This window comes from Coffea arabica, chromosome 1e (genome assembly GCF_036785885.1).
Source record: "Coffea arabica cultivar ET-39 chromosome 1e, Coffea Arabica ET-39 HiFi, whole genome shotgun sequence".
NCBI lineage: Eukaryota > Viridiplantae > Streptophyta > Magnoliopsida > Gentianales > Rubiaceae > Coffea > Coffea arabica.
The window spans coordinates 14,187,444-14,206,521 of NC_092311.1; the positions used below are offsets into that span (position 1 = coordinate 14,187,444).

At 34.9% G+C, this 19,078-nt stretch overlaps 2 protein-coding genes across 2 annotated transcripts; one reads left to right on the forward strand and one right to left on the reverse strand.

The window, feature by feature from the left end:
- The first annotated feature begins 230 nt into the window (after positions 1 to 230).
- LOC140008733 (cathecol O-methyltransferase 1-like) lies at positions 231 to 4,994 on the forward strand. The gene is made up of 4 exons (XM_072053595.1): positions 231 to 942; positions 2,476 to 2,786; positions 3,699 to 3,763; positions 4,478 to 4,994. The coding sequence occupies exons 1-4, from the start codon at positions 473 to 475 to the stop codon at positions 4,772 to 4,774; spliced, it is 1,143 nt and encodes a 380-aa protein (XP_071909696.1). The 5' UTR covers positions 231 to 472; the 3' UTR covers positions 4,775 to 4,994.
- Positions 4,995 to 5,447: 453 nt separating this feature from the next.
- Positions 5,448 to 13,308, reverse strand: LOC113701106 (uncharacterized). Its single transcript, XM_072053598.1, has 12 exons — positions 12,570 to 13,308; positions 11,770 to 11,972; positions 11,488 to 11,685; positions 11,008 to 11,079; positions 9,931 to 10,026; positions 9,288 to 9,367; positions 9,044 to 9,119; positions 8,564 to 8,774; positions 8,037 to 8,230; positions 6,798 to 6,906; positions 6,508 to 6,597; positions 5,448 to 6,374 (listed from the first exon to the last, which is right to left on the reverse strand). The coding sequence occupies exons 1-12, from the start codon at positions 13,114 to 13,116 to the stop codon at positions 5,632 to 5,634; spliced, it is 2,619 nt and encodes an 872-aa protein (XP_071909699.1). The 5' UTR covers positions 13,117 to 13,308; the 3' UTR covers positions 5,448 to 5,631.
- Positions 13,309 to 19,078: the final 5,770 nt, after the last annotated feature.

Genomic DNA, 19,078 nt, shown 5'->3' on the forward strand with positions numbered 1-19,078 from the left:
TTTTTTGGAAAAAAATGTTATTGTATTAAGTGTAGTTAGGAATTTAATATAAATATATTAATAAATTTAGTATAAATAATTAATAAACATGTATAATTAGTAGTATAATTGATAATATCATTATATGTATAATTATGTATATATATATTTATTTTTTTTATTTTAAACGAGTGGCGGGGCGGGGGTTGGGGCGGGGAAATATACCCCCGCCCCGTTTCTAAACAGAGGAAAAAAATTTCCCCCCGACCCCCGCCCCAATAGTCCCCCACAGGCCGGGTACCCGCCGGCCATCCCGCCCCATTGCCATCCCTAATTGGAACCCACGTTAGTTCAGAATTGTTCATTGTTTCACTCCCAAATAAAGAAAAACAAAGAAAGATCGAAAATTAAAAAAAAAAAAAAAAAAAACTAAAAATGAGCTTCGTTATAAGAAGAAGAGTAAGGCAAGCAGAAATGGAAATTGCGGTTGAAAATGGCGAATTCAGTAAACACCCAGCTGAAAACATCATCATCGTCCTATGAAGATGGAAAGGAAGAAGGAGAAAAGGACAACTTCTCGTACGCAATGCAGCTGGTCACTTCGGCATCAATGACGATGGTTTTATACACTGCTGTAAAGCTAAATTTGTTCGAAATCATTGCCAAAGCCGGCCCAGGAGCCAAGCTATCACCTTCAGAAATCGCATCCCAGTTGCCTGTGACTAATAATCCTGATGCAGCTTCGATGCTCGACAGAATGCTTCGCTTGTTGAGTAGTTACTCGCTGCTCACTTGCGACGTAGTTGAGGTTGCCGGGGGCCGTGCTGGTGGGGAAACCGATGTTGGATATGTAAGAGTTTACGGGTTGTCTCCGGTAGCAGAATATTTTGTGCCGGATGAGGAGGGGAACTCAGTGGCGCCTGCCATGGAGTTGCTTCAAGATAAGGTCTTGATTGATAGCTGGTAAGCTGGTTCGATTTTCTGAGAATGCTTTGCATTAGTATTTTTGTGCATAAAGTTCGGGAAATTCTGTTTTTCTTCTGGATTTTGGTGAGTAATTATTTTAAAAAATGGAAAACTGATGGATCAAGTCCGAGATTTCTTGATTTTGTTGTACTGAATAGATCAACCTGAGTCCTTGTCATCTTGTTGGATTTCTGTCAAGCTTGTTAATCATTGTATACATTTAAATTAACTACAAAATTCCCCTTCAGAAAACGTAATTTTATTGCTGCCCACATCTTCCAATTTGATCAATACATCCATAGTTTGCAAATTTTCTGATGTAATAATACGACCAACCTAAAAACCATGAATTAGAATGGATTAAGTCATGGAAGAACAAAAGATAAATATGTCCTTAATGAAATTGATGATTTTGTAAAATCTGTATCTTGTCACCTGGTAGACAAAAGAAAGGACTAATAGGGTCCTCTTGTGTTTCTTTTTTTTTTTTTTTTTTTTCTAGGAGGGGATGGGCGGGATTCAAGGAGGAGGAAGGAGAAGGAGATTTGAACCCAGAACCTCTAATTCCTTGGTGCCTTAACCTTAGCTGCTAGATCAAGGCCTCAACGTTGTGCATATTTTTCTACCCATATCCACAAATAGTTATTCTTTCATTGAACATTTAATTGTGCTTTTCTGCTAAAAGTGCATTTCATTGATCAAATAGTATTTAATTTGGGGCTACTTGGATAGTTGTATCACATGATGCTATCTGAAAACCTCACGGACAGATTGAGCCAATAGGACAATGAGGGGTGCAAAGTGAGAAGGCGACATTCATTGTGGGGGTATCTCTTAATTAACCTTTACATCTTGCCTCCGTGGAAGTTGCTACTAATCAAATTGTATAAAAGCTCTATAAAATGATTAAATTATTCAATACAAAATAAGTCCCAAGGCTAAATCAGCAAGGGTGACAACGTTATCAGGTGGGATGGAGAGGAGTGATTGTGGGTAATTCATTGAAGGCTTAACATATACATGAATTATTAATCTGCTAGAAAGGAATAGGAAAAGGAAGAATAGTAGTTCTAAAATGTGTAACATAGACTCTAGATATATGAAACCCTTGCAATACAGTTAGGCCCATGCAAAAATTCCTTTTTGTTCATATTACCATGTGAAAAATTTCCCATGCTTTTGATAATATATAATAAGATTTTCCTATTTTTCAAGCCTCAGAAAATGGTAAAAGATATATCTTGCAGTTCAATGGGCTACTACAGATCATTTGTTACAAGCATGGTGTTTCGATGACAAAGACTCTACTTGATTTTCATCCAATGTAATCTTTGCAAAGGCCTGATCTATTTAAGGATTTTTAATTTCATATTGGTCTATAGTTCATTGTTTACTTATGCGCTTTGCCTGTCTCTTGGCATATCGGTACTGAAGTCCTGAAGTAATTTCCTAGATGTGAGATAAATAGCCAAGTCATTAAACTTTTCCATGAATCCAATATGGTAAGTTAATACATAGCTCTTTTTTTAGGTATGAACTTGGGAATTCTTTGCTTGAAGGAGGGATTCCATTTAATAGAGTTCATGGAATGCATGCATTTGACTACCCTAGTAGAGATCCCAGGTATAATGAGCTTTTCAACAAGGGAATGGTTGGTCCTACAGCCATAACAATGAAAAAATTGCTTCAACAATATAAAGGATTTGAGCACCTTCAGACATTGGTTGATGTTGGTGGTGGTCTTGGAATAACCCTTCACAAGATTATATCAAAATACCCTTCTATAAGGGGTATCAATTTTGATCTTCCACATGTCATTGAAAACGCGCCATCCTATCTTGGTAAATTTCCTCTATCAAGACTTTGTTAGTCTTCATGTTTCTTTGTGTGTACCATGTAAGCATTCACAAAAACAGTTGATTTTGATGTAAGGAATTTCACAAAATTGGAGTAAAATCTTTTCTTAGATAACTTCATTCTACAAAATGAAAATTGTTTCTAATATCCATAATTAGCAAATTTGAGATAGCAGCTTTTCTCAAATTCCTTGTTGCAGAAGAATTCTAATTTTATTTATTTTCAACAACATGTCCCATGTGCAAGGGAACTCACACATCATCATCTGAGTATGTCATGTTTTTGTATCAGAATAATTTTTTCTATAGAGAACACATCTAAATTATGAATGCTAATCACAAGGACCACAAGTTCACTTTAAGTCTTTGTTCAGCTTAATACAATACAGAGGAAACAGAAACTTTTCCTTGATGCTAATTGAAATTAAGATGTGTAGGTGTTGCCTCAAGGAATGAACAAAGATTCTTATATGGACTTGTTTATCCGTTTCTTTTTTCATATACTTTTATTTGATTGGATAAAAAGATAAAAGTTTTGGTTTGGCAAAGAAAATAGAATTCATAGACATTGAAGTCAAATTAAGAGTAGAAGCTTGTGTGAGTTCCTAACATAGAATTCCATAATGCACAGATTGGTTCATGGTGGTAGGAGAGTGAACTTCAGAGTATTTCCACTCATGCTATCACTTTTATTACGTTCAATGAAGCAGCTTGTTACATTTCAGATGTACTAATCATCGAGATGTGTGTTCACATATATGCGTAAAAGTTCATTTATTTGGTGCATTTACATTAACTGTTCACAAACACGATGATGAAAAACCATCATTTCCAGTATATGAAATTTTATGATGTAGTTGTACTGTAATTTCTATCTTATCAAAAAATTTGTTGCAGGAGTGGAACACATTGGTGGAGACATGTTTGAAAGCGTTCCTGGAGGAGATGCTATTTTTATGAAGGTAACCTCTTTTATTCTGCATCAATTTACTCTTTATAGATTTGATGAAGTAAAAAGTATCATTATAAAAGTTTAATTTGCTGATTATTCTCCTGTGAAATTTTTGTGTGCAAGTAACTGCTGATGCAATTCAAGAACCTTGCAAGTCGACCTCTTGAATTACCACAGGATATTGTTTACTTAGTGTGCATATGTATATGAGGGGTAATAAAAAATGTCACTCTTAAAGCAGTATTAGTTAATCCATAGATTTCATACAACATGGATTTTCAATAAGGGATGATTATAAATTTTTATGTTACTTTTTAAGTTATTGTTGTATGATGGGAGACATGTATAATATGCTGTGTAGGATGTTTCTTAATTTTTTGCTTTCTAGCTTAGGTGATTTTCTAGTTTAGTATAAAACCAATAATAAAACTCTATGGCAATTAGCTTATGAATGAAAATGCAATATAAACCATTAACTGTCATACAGAGATGAAAACTCAGTTGTCCTGCCTTCTCACTGCATTATTATTAGAATGAGCGATGTCAATATAAGATGTCCTCATGTAAACTTCATTCACCCATCTGGACCGGTGGTGGTTCACCGGATTCCCCTTGACCTGTTTAGGTCCCCCCTCCACGTAGTTTAGAGTAGGAATAGTTGTAGCATAGAATCTATCGTATCGACAAAAAAAAAATGTAAACTTGATTCACAATTTTGTCCCAGATGATACTCCATGATTGGAGTGATGATCACTGCTTAAAGCTGCTGAAGAACTGCTTCAAAGCTCTACCAGATCATGGCAAAGTCATCGTTGTTGATTTGGTTCTACCCGTAAAACCTGATACTAGTGCCTTTGTAAAAGGCATTTTCCAGACTGATGCTCTCATGATGACTCAAAATCCTGGAGGGAAAGAGCGATCAGAATCTGATGTTCGGGCCTTGGCTATCAGAGCTGGATTTAAAGACATAAAGTTAGAATGTTGTGTGGGTAGTCTTGGGGTCCTGGAGTTGTACAAATAGTTATGTCTGCCCATTTGGCAGGTTTTTCATTTGAAGAAATTTCTTTTGTTTGCTTGTATTTCTTAAATAATCTCTATTTGGTCTAATGAGCGTAGTGTTTCTTAGATTGTGCAATTGAAATTATGTCCATCAGTGGAGCTTTGGCACATGAAGTACCAAGGTTCGCAATTTTCTTGCAAAACAGTATTGAGTGGTATGGTCTCTGATCCTTTTCTCTGAAGTTGGCTGGACCTAATTACCCACTGGATTTGGTGGGATCACAGTTTGCGGCACTGGCTACTATCTTGGTGTTTTTAATATTGGAAAAGTTACATGAACAGTTATTGGCGACCTGAGAACATTGCCATGGAAATTGAAATATGTAGAGAGCAGGTTACAGTAAAGCATATTTCCTTGCATAACTCTCTTCAATTGTGCACTGCAAAAGAACAAAATTTCTGTTGAATGCAGGAGCAGAAAATTCCATTGCAAAGGTAGAAACAATAAATTCTATCAAGAGATGCTAAGCTTCAGCCCTTTTTCTTAATAGGTAACTTTCAACATGCTCAGAGGCCTCCCCCCCCCCCCCCCCCCCTCTTTCTACCAAAACAACCACAAAAAAAAAAGAGCAAATTAATTTTGTATGGTAAACACTTACATGTCTCATTACTACAAATTAGGCATAACAGCCAGATTATAAGAAAGACGATTCAAACTCAGAACGAGCCTTACCTTTGTAACATTCCATGTATGTATTACATTTCATATAGTTACAATTACTTGACTCTAGCCTAAGAACGATATGAATTATAAAGCGCAACAAGTCTCACTTAATTAGTTTTTCTTATAATCTACTTCAGCTGGCAAACTATACTCTATCATTGAATGTTGAAATAGACAGTGTAAGATTCATCTCTCAAGCTAAATAATGGAGCCAGGAGAAAGTTTCTATCTGTGCCTTTGGCAACAAAGCTAATGGGATGGTATTCACTGATTCCCTTGTCCAATTTAAAGCTCACTGCCTGTGAGAAGTCAGCATTTGAGGATCCAGATTTGCAGGAAAGTGTGATGTTATTTGAACCATCATTCAGGCCACTACTTACATAACAACCCTTATGGTTTTCGGATTCCAAAGAAATGGTTCCGTCCATCCCATCCAGCCCAGACACCAAATGGAAGATAGCTGCATCCTTGTCATTGGACGAGTCTGGAACAACTCGGAGTGTTTCATCTACACCTTGATTCTCCACAAGCATTCCAGGAAAACCATATGGCTCTAGCATGACTGATTTCCCTATAGCATCTTCTGGCGATGCAAATACGTCTGATGGTTCTTTTAGGATAAGCCTGAATGTCGCACCTACAGCATCATTTGTTCCAGGTTCAGGAAGCTTCTGCAATTGGATGGAGTCATCTGATTTTGTCAGGGAAAACTCCGCCTCCCCAGACACTTGGGATAGAGAAATCAGATGAGCATTGTAGTCTGCTGGAATTGGAGTAATCCAGTCTGCAAGAGATGCACCGGGCTCTGTCTTGATGTCCCAGTCTCCACTAGACAGACCAACAAGAAGGTAGGGACCATAAAGAATTGCCTGGAGAGAAGCATATTCTGGCCGATCATCTGAATAACCATTCAGAATAATCTCTTAGATGTAAAACAATGCAGGAAAATTTCTTGTTCCATAAAAATAAGAATAATTAATAGACACTGTAGCTGATGTATGTGATAATAAAGAAACTACAATATATTACACCTTTAATGGCTTCAAGTCTAAGACTTAAGGGAAACTCAAGAGTGACTTTGTCACCAGGGCTCCACTTTCTAGTGACAGAGAGAAAGTTTCCTGCATCCAATAATGGGAAGTCATGAACATCATGCTAAGGATCCTGGAACAATATGGAACTAATCTAAACCACAGATGAATATTATTGCCATCCACCATGAGCAAGTTACATTCATGCTTACAATAATTGGAAAAATATCAATTAGGTAAGTCGTTTCTAAATTAAGTAATATGAACAAAAATGGAGATAATAAGCACACCAGGCACTGGCAGGATCAAATCTTGACTATTCAGTATTGCCTTGGCAACATTTGTACTTGTCCATGTTGGTATTCTCAAATTCAAAGTAGACACCACAGCTGCCTCTTGCTGCATGAGCAACAGATGGAAATAATTTTGTGTTTGTCAGATCCATTGAATTGAGCACTCGAAAGATGGAGAACATGATGAGATATTTGCCAGTAAAAGTTAAGACTTCAGGAATAAGACAAAAAAATGATAATCCAGTTCAAACGATTCCTTCACAGCAAGAACTAAAGATAGATGTATAAACAAATAAGACATTAGATGCAAGAAATTAGCTTTTGATTTGCAGAACTTCTAAAATTTACTCTGGAATATTCCCCGAAAGGCTCTTAAGGAAAGATGCATAGAGAAGTTATTTTCACAGGTATGTAGCAGCTTATAGGCTTTACAATTTTGAATTATCCTTTTGTAAGCAGATAGTGATGCATCCAAGCTTTTCATGAACAATTAATAACAATGAAAACGTGAATGGAAAGCAAACAACTTTTGGCTATATCAGAACATTAGCTTGAACCTATCCCACTATAGTGGTATGAGAACCATGCACATTCATGCTATATCAGAACCTTCCATCTTGAGTCATCACTCTATTTTTCAATCAAACAACTCCTGGCTAGAATTTATATACGTCTGTGTTTTGCATAAGATGCATTTTTTTTCTTAACGAAAAAACATAAAATGTCAAAACCATTTCCGCTAGAACAGGCTGTTTCAATCAGCTCTATACAGTGGGGCCCTCTCTAATTCCAAGAAAATTACAGTCTAAATAATTAGAAATTAGAAAGACCTCTCTCCAATCCTTCATTACTGGAATCTCATAAATTCCCTTGATTTTCCTTCTTCCTTTTGAAACTAAATATAGCATCTTACTGTCTTCAGTTCTTTAGTCTCCTTAGTTAAAATGAAAAAGAACTTGCTATTTCAGCTATGCATGAAGCAAAAAACATATGCATTTCTGAAAGACTTGTATTTCGTTTTCCCTTCCCACAATAAGTTTAGCTAACTCAAAGATATTAAGTCACCAACATTAAGTAAATTATTATTTGTGCCCCCAACTCCTCAACAAATGGCATTAGAAATTTTAGACAGAATATAATATACCTACAAGGTGCTAATGGTAACATTCTAAACTAATAAAGCATTGTATAACTCAAGGAGAAAAATATTAGTTCTCCAAGATTTAGAAAATATACCTCTGAAGAAATTGCCACTGTCACACGAAGGCGGTTGTCCCACGAGACAACAGGGATTATGGTCTGGTTGATTAGAAATCCTCCAGATCTCCACTGAAATGAGCTTGGTATATACTGAATGATATAAAGACCTGGAACTTTTCCCTCCTCTTCGAAGTATATTGAATCTCCTAACTTTGAGAAAGACTCAATTCCTAGAGTACAAAAATTTACAAAAAGCAATTGATCAAGGAAAAGTTAACCTTCAATATGGTAGAAAATTCCATTGGCAATTGGTCAGAATAGCAAACAAATTGGGATTGGAGACGTTATAAACTAGATGTAAATGATTGCATAAACCATTCTTTTTTTGAGGGGCTGGGGGGCAGATTTTCTTTTTTCGAATTTCTAGAACATTCACTCTTCAACTGCGTAATTGTTAAAATTTCAATAAGGAAATTGTTCCCCAGCTCCAATCAGTAGGGCCCTCAAAAAAATTTAACAGAAAAAAGGGTAGCGAGATGCAAACTTGAGGCCAATGCTTGTACCTGTACCGTAGCAGCACCAGAAATCATCAAACTGTGAGCCCCATTTATGGTAACTTTGGGCTTTCGAACCCCCACGTTTAAGAGGAAGCATATAGATCATAACTCCAGGTTCCCTTCCTCTTTGTATGCTCAGTACTCCATTTGTCAATGCCCTTTCATAGTAATCTGCATACCTAATGTCTTTGGTCCATCTAAATAGATTGCGAGATACCTGCAATTTTACATGACAACAGCAATGTTAATTAGTAGTGGTACTACGTATAGTACATCAGAGAAAAAGCCAATGCACATGAGTCAATAGCCTGTTCCCTTGTTAAGTTTTCCGTATGTTGGTTTGTTTTAGAATGTTAAAACCATGAAAACTGATAAAAACCAAAGGACATAAGAGAACTGTCTTGCCACCCCACATCACCAACCTTCCAAGGTTAACCAAAATGAGGGCAAAGGAAAGGGGGCAAAAATAAGCCCTTCATAGCATACCTTGAGCATGTTATATGTTGTACATGACTCCTCATTCTCAGTTTGCAGAGTACTAGCTAATCGCCTTGGATCTGACCTGCTCAGACATAAATCAGGACAAAAGGCAGTATGAAACACTTTCCGAAAGAAAACCAGACAGAAAGCTGGAAAACAGAATGGGCAAACAACAAAATAAATGTGTGGAGTCAAAAGACTTCTAAATGAGATAATTGTATTGTACTTATTCAAGGATAAATATTTCTACCAGAACTCGCCGACTGATGTTCCTCCAGTTGCATAGGCATGGGATGAGTTGATCATATCCATGAAGTATGTTCCTATTTCCTAATGACCAACATAACCAAAATGTCAAAATTCGAGACAGAAATAGTATGGTAATTGCATGATAGGCAGGAAACATGCTGACCATGCTGTCCAACAAGTGTGTTGGAATCCTATTCCCATAATGCAATGTAAATAACATGTGATCTTGAAATAATTAAAAGTATAAGATATTTTGCAAACCACCATCAATCATTGTTAACTATAAGAGAGAACCAAAACAAACAACATTTCAAACTAGTTTGGATGTAAAAGAGTCCACCAGTTATTGTGATCTTGAAGTTTCCACTGTTATCTGAAACATGAGAGGCAGCTTTAAAATTATTCCTTATATGATTAATAGAGTGAAGGAGAAGCATTATTGCTCAATGGAAGACCATTTATCAACATTATGCTTGAAAAGCAAGGTTATCATCTCCTGCTTTTAATTTTTCAATGATAGAAAACACAATTTTACATGAACAGTGATTCAAAGACAACTTGAAGAGTATGCTATATTCAACAACACTCTTCATAGTTCATTTAAAGCTTATATTAGTGAATGGAATACAAATAAAGAAAATTACCTTATATAAGGGATCACCAGTAACTTCATAGCGCATTTGAGCTCCAATAACAACTGGAATATGTGTATTGGTATGAAAACCAGAAATGTCATCGGCCTGGAAAGTAAGATACATATGACATATCAAATATTCTCCCCCATTTGACGAGTACTATATGCATTGACTATTGATTTATTTCAGAAAGGTAAATATCAAACTTTCCAAAGCAGCAACATCCTGATAGATCCAGTTTTAGGAGGAAGTTCTTAACCTGATGTCACAATAAAACATTCCATGCAGAACGCAAAGTGATCAGACCTTACTACCACCAGATATTGATTAATATCGAACTTGTTTCAAGATTTACATGGCCTTTTAGTCAGAGATTTGAATGGTACTTTTCTGAAAAATGGCAATAAAGCAGTTACCTGAAGTATGCTTAACAAGGACAAGCTAATTGTGTAAATGTTTTCACAGCTAGTTAGCCCTCCCTCGTACCTCAACCAAATTTTTGTTAACAGAAAAATAAGTAGACGACCAAGCGTAAATAGGCAGTATAGAAGAGTCAAACATCACAAGACACTAATCCAGATTACCTTTTGTAACCTTTTTAAGTTAACCTAGAGTTAACTTGTTATATGATAAGGCAATTCTAGGCTTGATCACTATCAACTGTGGTCCAAAATGCTAATGGTCCATGATACTTGATTTCAGAGGATAACACCAATATACATGATCCAGAGTAAATTTATCAGTTAACTGTTTATTCTTTAAAGCGGCAGTGAAAGAGATCAATTGAGAAACAAAACAGGAATAGAAGAAACACACTTGGAGGGGAGAAAAATTATGTTTAGAATCATATCTTGAATAAATTCAAACTAAAAGGTAGACATGTTAAGGAATTTCTGCATGAATCCAGCAATTTGGAGAAGTACTACAGTAACCAATTAGGACAATGACAAAACATATTTCTACACTGCAACCCCTTGATGAAGATTAATTGGTACTCGCAGTAAAGGGCTGTAACTGTAAAGACAAGAATTAGCATGCTTTAGAGCAAAATGAAATTTCTAACTTTAAAAGGAATGCAAAACTGACCTTGACAGCAAGCTCTCCTAGAAAGCACGGTTTGTCAAAAAGGTGAGCTAGCACTAAGTGCTTCTGATCACCCTGAAGCATATAATAGAAGATGAAGTTTAGAAAAATGATAATAATAAAAACACATGTTCAATTGGTTAGTATTACTCTTAAAGAATGAGACAACTAATTGACAGCATAAAATTTCGCCAAATTTCTCCTTCACGAACCTAAGTTTATAACTCTAGTGCAGTTCTTTTTTGGTTTGAAACAAACCTAAGATACAAAAGAGGGAGCATTTTAATTTTGATTTCTACACAAGGTAGGAAGCATTAAGACATGTTATAGCAGCATTTTCAGCCGAAAAAAAAATGACACAAACATCTTGTAACTTTCTTTGACTTAAATTTCCCAACTATATTTCCAAGCACAGTAAATGAATTTTAACTTTTGATTCTCCTAATGGAAAAACAAACTAGTTGAGCTAAGGATAATACGAACCGTTATCGCGTGTAACCTATAAAGAACATCATTCATGCCACCAGTTTCCTCATTTAGTGAGGACCAATGTCTTTGAATCGAGTACTTCAGAATCACATTTTGCACACGGTTGAAGTGATAATCAACCATCCAATTCAACATTTTGAATGCTTGCTCATTGTCAGCAAATGTATACTGATCCAGAAGACCTGCCATTATCTATTTAAAAAATTTGGGATAGTCAGTGAATGGGCTAATCCTGCATCTTTGCTAATAACAATCAAGAATATCAAGTGTTTGTACCTTGTGAATTGTATAATATGGTGCCCAGACTGTTTTTAAAGCTTCAAATCTGTCAAATTCTTCAGAAGGGAAAGCAGAAAGATATCCAGTACCCATTTGCTTCTGACAGTCAGAAAGAATGGAAACAACAGCAGACATCTTCGTTTTGAGGGTATTATCATTAGTGCTAGCCCACATTAATGCTGAGGCGCTCAGATAGTGTCCTTAAGTATATTCCAAGCAAATGTCAGATCACAATGTAGTGGCCAGAAGAAAGTTTTAGCTCTTACTGAGTAAGCTAACTTTCTTCAGATATATATCTCACCAAATTGCTGAAAGATATTGTCTTAATACAACCAAAAAGTACAGCAGTCAATATTGAAGACTAGAATATCCTGCTATTTTTCAAAAATAAGGAACCATCTATTGAAGATTTTAACACCTAGCGAAGTGATAATTCCTCCATAGAGAAATCATCAAATTGATCAAATTTCATATCTTAATCCAAGCAACAAGCACAGAACTCCCAGCTCTAATATTTTTTCCTTAGTCTAATGTTGTTACATTGACAAAGAATCAGCCACAAGCAGCTACTATGTCAGATTCCCTGCTATTACTCAAATTTAATGTCTAAAAGCTTCAAACATGTAATGATACAGAGGAAAGATTGAGAACTATGAAAATTTATATCAGAATATCACTTTCAAAATCACAATATAACGCATCTGAGTTTCTCAAATCAAGTATTCATATCACAATATACGAGTATCATAAAACATGTAGAGGCAAAGAATGACACCTTATATAAATATTAAACTTACCTACAAAGTGACCTCGAAGCTCACAATTCACAGCCTCCCAACCTCCATATGGCTGACCAGGAGTAGGCAAACCAGCAGTCTTCCTAAAGCTCCATACCAATCTATCAACATCCAACATCAACAAATACTCCAAATTAGTCTGCTGAGCCATTCCATGAATTGAACTAGGATCCAACCTCACATCTTTCAGAGGCACAGCCTTCAGAAAACCTCCTGCATTTCCATTATTGTTCCCTCCATAATCCTTTATTTGTCTATACAACATCATCCAACTAATCTGATCCTCTTGCCTCACCATCCTCTTTGGCAGCAATTTAGCCCAGTAAGAATCATCACTTGGAGTCAAATGGTAGTGACTCTGAGCCAATACCTCATTTCTCCAAGTCTCGTTCTTTGATGTGAGCAACTCATAACGAAACGTGTGTGATGACAACTCAGGAAAAGTATTAGTACACTCCTTACTGACAACCAATTCTTCACATAGAAGAGAGAAAAGGGTGCTCAATAGTAACAATCTTGACAGCATCAAAAACCTCATCTTTATCATCAAGAACAACTGAGTTCAACCTCCACGGTAAGATTGAAAGGTATGAGCAGAGCAAACTGAAGAATCCCGCATAAATTTATACAAAAGCCGATCAATCAATATAATAATGTTGACGACTGAGCCCCGCACAAGGATATCTCGTGAAAGGCAAGAAAATTATCCACAACCTGATACAAGACAAAATTAACCGACCAAAAATTTGAGTAAAGCAATGGAACACTTACATTTGACTAAAAGTTGGAATTCTGAGGAATCTAAAACAACCCTTTTGGGCCCATGCTCATAAAATTACAAGCAAACACATGACAAACATTCATGTTGTTATCCACGAAAATGACAAAGGATAGAGTTTAAGGCAAGAATTACAGGTGCCATGTGAAAACAAAAGAACTCTGCACCCAAATCTAAGCATGTAGAGGAGATATTTATAGAGGCAGAGATCATTGTAATAGGCACAACAAGGATGATGATAGAGTGGAAAAGAATATCAGCAGATATGGACATGAAAGAATCACGGATGGGGTGTGGTGTTTGCTAGAGTTGAGAGAGTCGTTGGAGTTATACTATAAAGAGAGTGTGGTTTTTTAGATTACTTTTGTGAAAAATAAATGGTTTTTTCGTTTCTGGAGTCTTTTCACTTTTCAACTTTTTCAGTTTACAATTCTTTTTCAGAAAAGGAAAAAAAAGGGGGGGGGGGGGGGGGGACTATATTTTGGGAGAAAAAAATAGCCGAGTTAAGAAAATCGAATAAACTACTTAGTCATTGATTATATTTTGTTATGATTAACTATATCCTTAACCTTAAAAAAAAGAAAAAGAACTAAATTTTAGGTATATCAATTCTTAATTCTCTAACATGCCAATACACCGTTCTCTAACAATTTATATAAGTGTTCTAACCCTCAAAATCATGGATTTTGAAGCTGAAAGGATTCTCTATTTGGAAATAACTATGTTACATATATGTAATGACATATTGATATGGGATTCTTTGCGGAAAGCAAAACAAAGACATATTTGTAATTTTAAAAATAACAATATGACTAAAGTAGCTCCTTTAATTCTCAAACTTCATCATATTTTCTCCCTTTATTCATGCCGTTTTGGTATAATTATATCGAGAATATATATATATATATATATGCCTATTTTTCAAAATTCTGTCCTCCTCTAATATCTCATATTGAAAAAAAAAAAGTAATACTTTGAATTATACGTATCTGTGGCTTCAAAATTAAAGCGAGTGAGATACCATATTGAAAAAAATTTATTCTTTTATATTTTGTAGGAAATATAGTACCATTTTTGGACAATTCATATGGTGTATTTGCAAATAACATTTTGAACCCCTTTTAATTTGAAAATGACTCCTCAACCCCTTTTAATTTGCAATGCAAGGCTAGGGAGGAAAGTTGATCTTTCTTGGATGGTGTCGTGGGTACTAAAATGGATACGGATTGGGAAGAGATGGGGAGGCGAAAGAGGACGTGGTTGGAGAAGTAAATAGTTGGCATGGTGGTGGAGGCAGTGGAAGAGAAAAGATAGCAAAGCAGAAGACTGGGTCAAGGGTGATAGGGAAAAAAAAATTAGCTACTTTTAGAGCAGTTGACCGCTAGGAAGATCTCTTTTTGGGTATAGGTTAAGAGATCGATCCATTTGTCTGAATCTCTTGACCTGTATTCTTGTCCAAAATTTTCTGAAAATTTCACCAACGGGTGCTTTCTACCCTTTTAATCCGGTGCCAGTTTAGTCCCGTTTGAGTTCTTCATTGACCCATTTGGATCCGCCCCTTCCGCTTAGTATAGAGTACGAGTAGATCTAGAATCGTGTCTGGAAAAAAAAGTGGTAAGGGAAAAAGATTTTTTTCCCTGTCAAAACACAAGGGTATTCCAATAAGAAAACTTGACAGAACATTAATAGATATTAATCTCTATGCCAGGCTACACATAAGAGCTATATTAATGAGTATTTTTGTGCTTAAAAAGTGGAGGTAGCTCACCTCTTTGTCCAGAATTTTACTTTCTTTAGAAAAAAAAAGGTACTTACAATTTAGTAAATACATTTTATAAATTACGCAATAAGTGTATCTTTTCAGAAGAATTAGAACGAAATACATTTCAAAAATTGGAGACCACTCTCAAAAAATCACCTCCAATATATACTTCAGGTATACTTTATACCAATTTAGATTCCCAATTTTGATAACTAATTTAGGCCATACTAGCTAGTTTGGCAAAGATTGTTGTACATTTTTAGTGGCTAATTTAATCAAAACCTAACAAATAATGGATTGTGCGCATAACCTTCTTGGATTCTTAGTTGAGAAATATGTTCATTTTTTTTTCATTGGTAAAGTTTGCTTTTGCACCATTTCCGAAATCTCAAAGAAGATGGGGAAAAAGGAGTATTCATCTTATCACGTGACAACATTGTTTTTTTAATGGAAAATTTTATTTATTTTTAAGAAAATTTTGACAGAGTTTCCCCTTATAAATGAACGAAAACTCCCTGCTAACAAACACAAATTGAAGAAAAAAATCACATGGCACTTACTACATTCTAAGTCTACGAAAGTTTGAAAAATCCAATTGATCAAGAGCACAATCATCTCTCACCAAGCGAGACACTTCACAAAAAGATTCATACGTCGAAATAATTCGGGATTCCACTCCGATTTTTGCAAGACCGTACCTTCTGTAATCACGTGACAACATTACTAGTTACTAGATAGGGATTGTCATTGACAAAATTAAATCAACCAGATTTTCACCAAACATGTGATGAGAATATATTCAATCTTGCTTTTTCTTGTCACATAATTTCTGCAAACGATATTGTCACATAATTCTATACAACAGCAACTTAGTTTCATTGACAAAATTCCATAATTAACCCTTGATCACGGGTTAAGTTTGTACTTGCTCTTGTTAAAGTTAAACATGTGACGATATCGCCGGCCTAAGCTGTTAACCACAAAATTCACTTGATTGCAACTGATAAAAGTAAGCTCTCACAGCATACCTACCAGCTATCTTGCCCAAGGACTAGACATTTTTTTAAGGTTCTTCTATTTTGCGCCCTTAGGGCATATTATAATAGATGGTCCAAGTGTTAATTGTCCACACAAGTTTAAAATTTTTTGGCCAAAGTTTTCTGAATTTAAGGGGTTAATGATGATGTTTAAAATTTGAAATGAGTCTATACTTATTCTGTGGGGATAATTTCAAAAACCTCCCTTAAAATTTGTCATAATATCACTTAACTTTCTTGAAAATTTTAAAATCTCACTTACCTCTCTTGTCGACTTGACAAGACTAAATATTCATATCAAAAGTCACAAAAAGCCAAAATAAAATAAAATTTTGAAACCAAAAAAATGTAAATTAAAAAAAATTGCAATCTAATAATGATCCATATTTCTTTACATTGGGGTCATGGTGGAATAACAAAACATGTGAATAAACTAAATCTAATGAAAGTCAACCACTTAGAATGATTTTGGTGAATAATTAATACCTTAAAAAATTTCGTGCATAGTTAAGTTACAATTAAGGAAGTCAAGATATTTTTTGGGGAAATATCTTTTAATTCATGGTGTAGTTTAAGTTGTATTGAAACCTAAAAAAAAATCTCTTCATACGTGTGAATTTTGCTTTGGTTCCAATACGGCTAAAGTAAATAGTTTACGTCAAGAAATGTGTACCTTATAAAAATTTAACCATATTTTACCTTTTGTTATTGTTATAAATTTCATAAATAGGATAACATAAGGTTAGTATTGGAACAAAAAGTTTTATCCTTCTTGTATTTCCTCCAAAGAGGTTAAAATGTTATAAGGAATGTCAATCTAAGAAAGGTAAATGAGATTTTAAAAATCTCAGAAGAGTTGAGTGATATTATGAGAAACTTTGAGGGAGGTTTCTAAAATTATCCCTATCCTGTGCCTGAACAGAATAGAAAAAACAACTTTTTCTTTATCATGCAGAACATTAAACAATTGCTAAGGGATCCTTATTCTTTTTTTTTTTTAATAGTGCTAAGGGATAATTATTCAACAATATTGAATGTGGCAAGTCTTCTACAAACGTATGATAAGGGCAAGGGTATATGTTAATGTTATCCATACTCCTTGTCACTCACTAAATGCTACCTGCCTGAAAATGGAACTGACTTGCACAATTTGAGAAATATATTATATATTATTGTCCACTGAAACCGACAATAACCCGCAAATTGCATGAGAGAGAAAGCAATGCATTCTTTGTTGTCTTCGTCAAGTTGAGTTAGACAGTTTGATCTTTCATTAAAACCCGAACCCAATTGTTTGGTGGATCTTCAGAGTGGGGCTTCTTGCTCTGGCTCGGACAACAATGGACCGTTTATTTATCACCACACTTTCCTCTCAACATCTTCAAGTCATTGAGACAGATTTTTTGGTTGAGATTACGATCAAGAAGACAAGAATCAGGATCATTGATATGCCTTCGTTTCTTCCAATCTGTTTTGTTGTTTGTTTGTCGTTAAGAATTACGATCACTTATTATATAATAGAAAATATTAATAGTACTCTACTTTTTGTTATTCGTTTTCTTATTGTTATTTTCATCACATGATTTGCATTTATAAGACTATATGTAAAACAATTTATATGAGTGCAATTAATAAAAGTGAAGCACGATTAATATTCCTTTTATACAATTTATGAGCAATATCTCACTTGCACATAAAAAAACAAAAGCTTTGCACATAAAAAACAAAAGCTCACTTTTAAGACTCACCATAGCCTTAATATTTCTTTCTTGCCTTGTGAAAAGGTGAATAAAATATACACCGTAGTTTCCTCTTTTTCATATTTTGTAGTAAAATGTACAAATCGTTTATAGTTAATTCTTTAGCCCAAGAAAACAAAAAAAAAATAAAAATTCAGTGTCTTTAATTTTTTTGGGGCAGATTCCCTTTCTTAATTTTGCACATTTTCCCTTTCTTATGTTTTTTTTTGCTTATCGAGCTAGAGGTTTGGTGTATATTTCTCAATGCCTCGAAGATATTTCAATGGTGAAAGGGATCAAATGGTTCTCAACTGTTCATTTTCAAGATGTGGCATCTCAGCATCCATAATTTGGTAAACATGCAGAATTCTGCAGATTAATGAACCAGTATACTGTTGCTTCACATCTGTGTGTGCTGTGTGTGTATGTGTTTTTTTTTTTTTTTTGGTTCTTTTTTTTTTCTGGTAAAAAAGAAAAACTTTGCAACCAGGTAAAAAAACACACGCACATTTCCTAACAAACTATGCAATTGATGTAGACAGACTAAAAGTGTCTTTTAAATAATTCTAGAAAAAGTATCTTTTAAATAATTATAATGTTAACTCATGACGTTGGTGAATCAATTTTCCATAAAATTTTGAGGGAATTAGATAATTAAATACACCATTTGTCTTTACCTTGATGAGTGCCTGCTGCAGCTGATAAATAAGGACTAAGGGTATGTTTGTATTTTGATTAGGTAATATTCTTTTTTTTTTTCCTTTATTATAACTGGCGGAGGCACGGAGGGCAGGACCATCGCCTCCTCAAATCCTACAAATTTATGTTTTTCTCTCCTGTTATTTAGACCAACCCATGAGAAGGTATCATAATATATTTGTATGTACCAGTACTCAAATGGTCCATAATATTTGCGCATTATCCTCTTTTGGTCCCTCACACAAACAATGACACATTTTGACATGACATGTTTAAAATAACAAGTATGGTCCTCACCCGTTGTTGGCCAATGTTGCCTGAAGTACTGATGCGCACATTTCGTGCTCGTAAAGTGAAAGGGAAAAAACAAAAAAAGAAATGTGATGATGCATATTTTGTGCTCATTTCTAACAACTTCTTTTTTTTTTTCAATTTTTATCAATAAAAAAGGCATGTATGTGCTTTATTACATATTTATAAAGATATGACATTTT

What these genes read in the sequence shown, in the direction of transcription:
- LOC140008733 (XM_072053595.1), top strand. Translation starts at nt 473, where the DNA reads ATGGCGAATTCAGTAAACACCCAGCTGAAAACATCATCATCGTCCTAT. An exon ending in AAACGCGCCATCCTATCTTG is followed by an intron (nt 2,787 to 3,698) that starts GTAAATTTCCTC and finishes AATTTGTTGCAG; the next exon opens with GAGTGGAACACATTGGTGGA. An exon ending in GAGATGCTATTTTTATGAAG is followed by an intron (nt 3,764 to 4,477) that starts GTAACCTCTTTT and finishes ATTTTGTCCCAG; the next exon opens with ATGATACTCCATGATTGGAG.
- LOC113701106 (XM_072053598.1), bottom strand. Translation starts at nt 13,116, where the DNA reads ATGATAAAGATGAGGTTTTTGATGCTGTCAAGATTGTTACTATTGAGC. An exon ending in CAACATATAACATGCTCAAG is followed by an intron (nt 8,775 to 9,043) that starts GTATGCTATGAA and finishes GTAAAATTGCAG; the next exon opens with GTATCTCGCAATCTATTTAG. An exon ending in TTTGATCCTGCCAGTGCCTG is followed by an intron (nt 6,598 to 6,797) that starts GTGTGCTTATTA and finishes TATTGGATGCAG; the next exon opens with GAAACTTTCTCTCTGTCACT.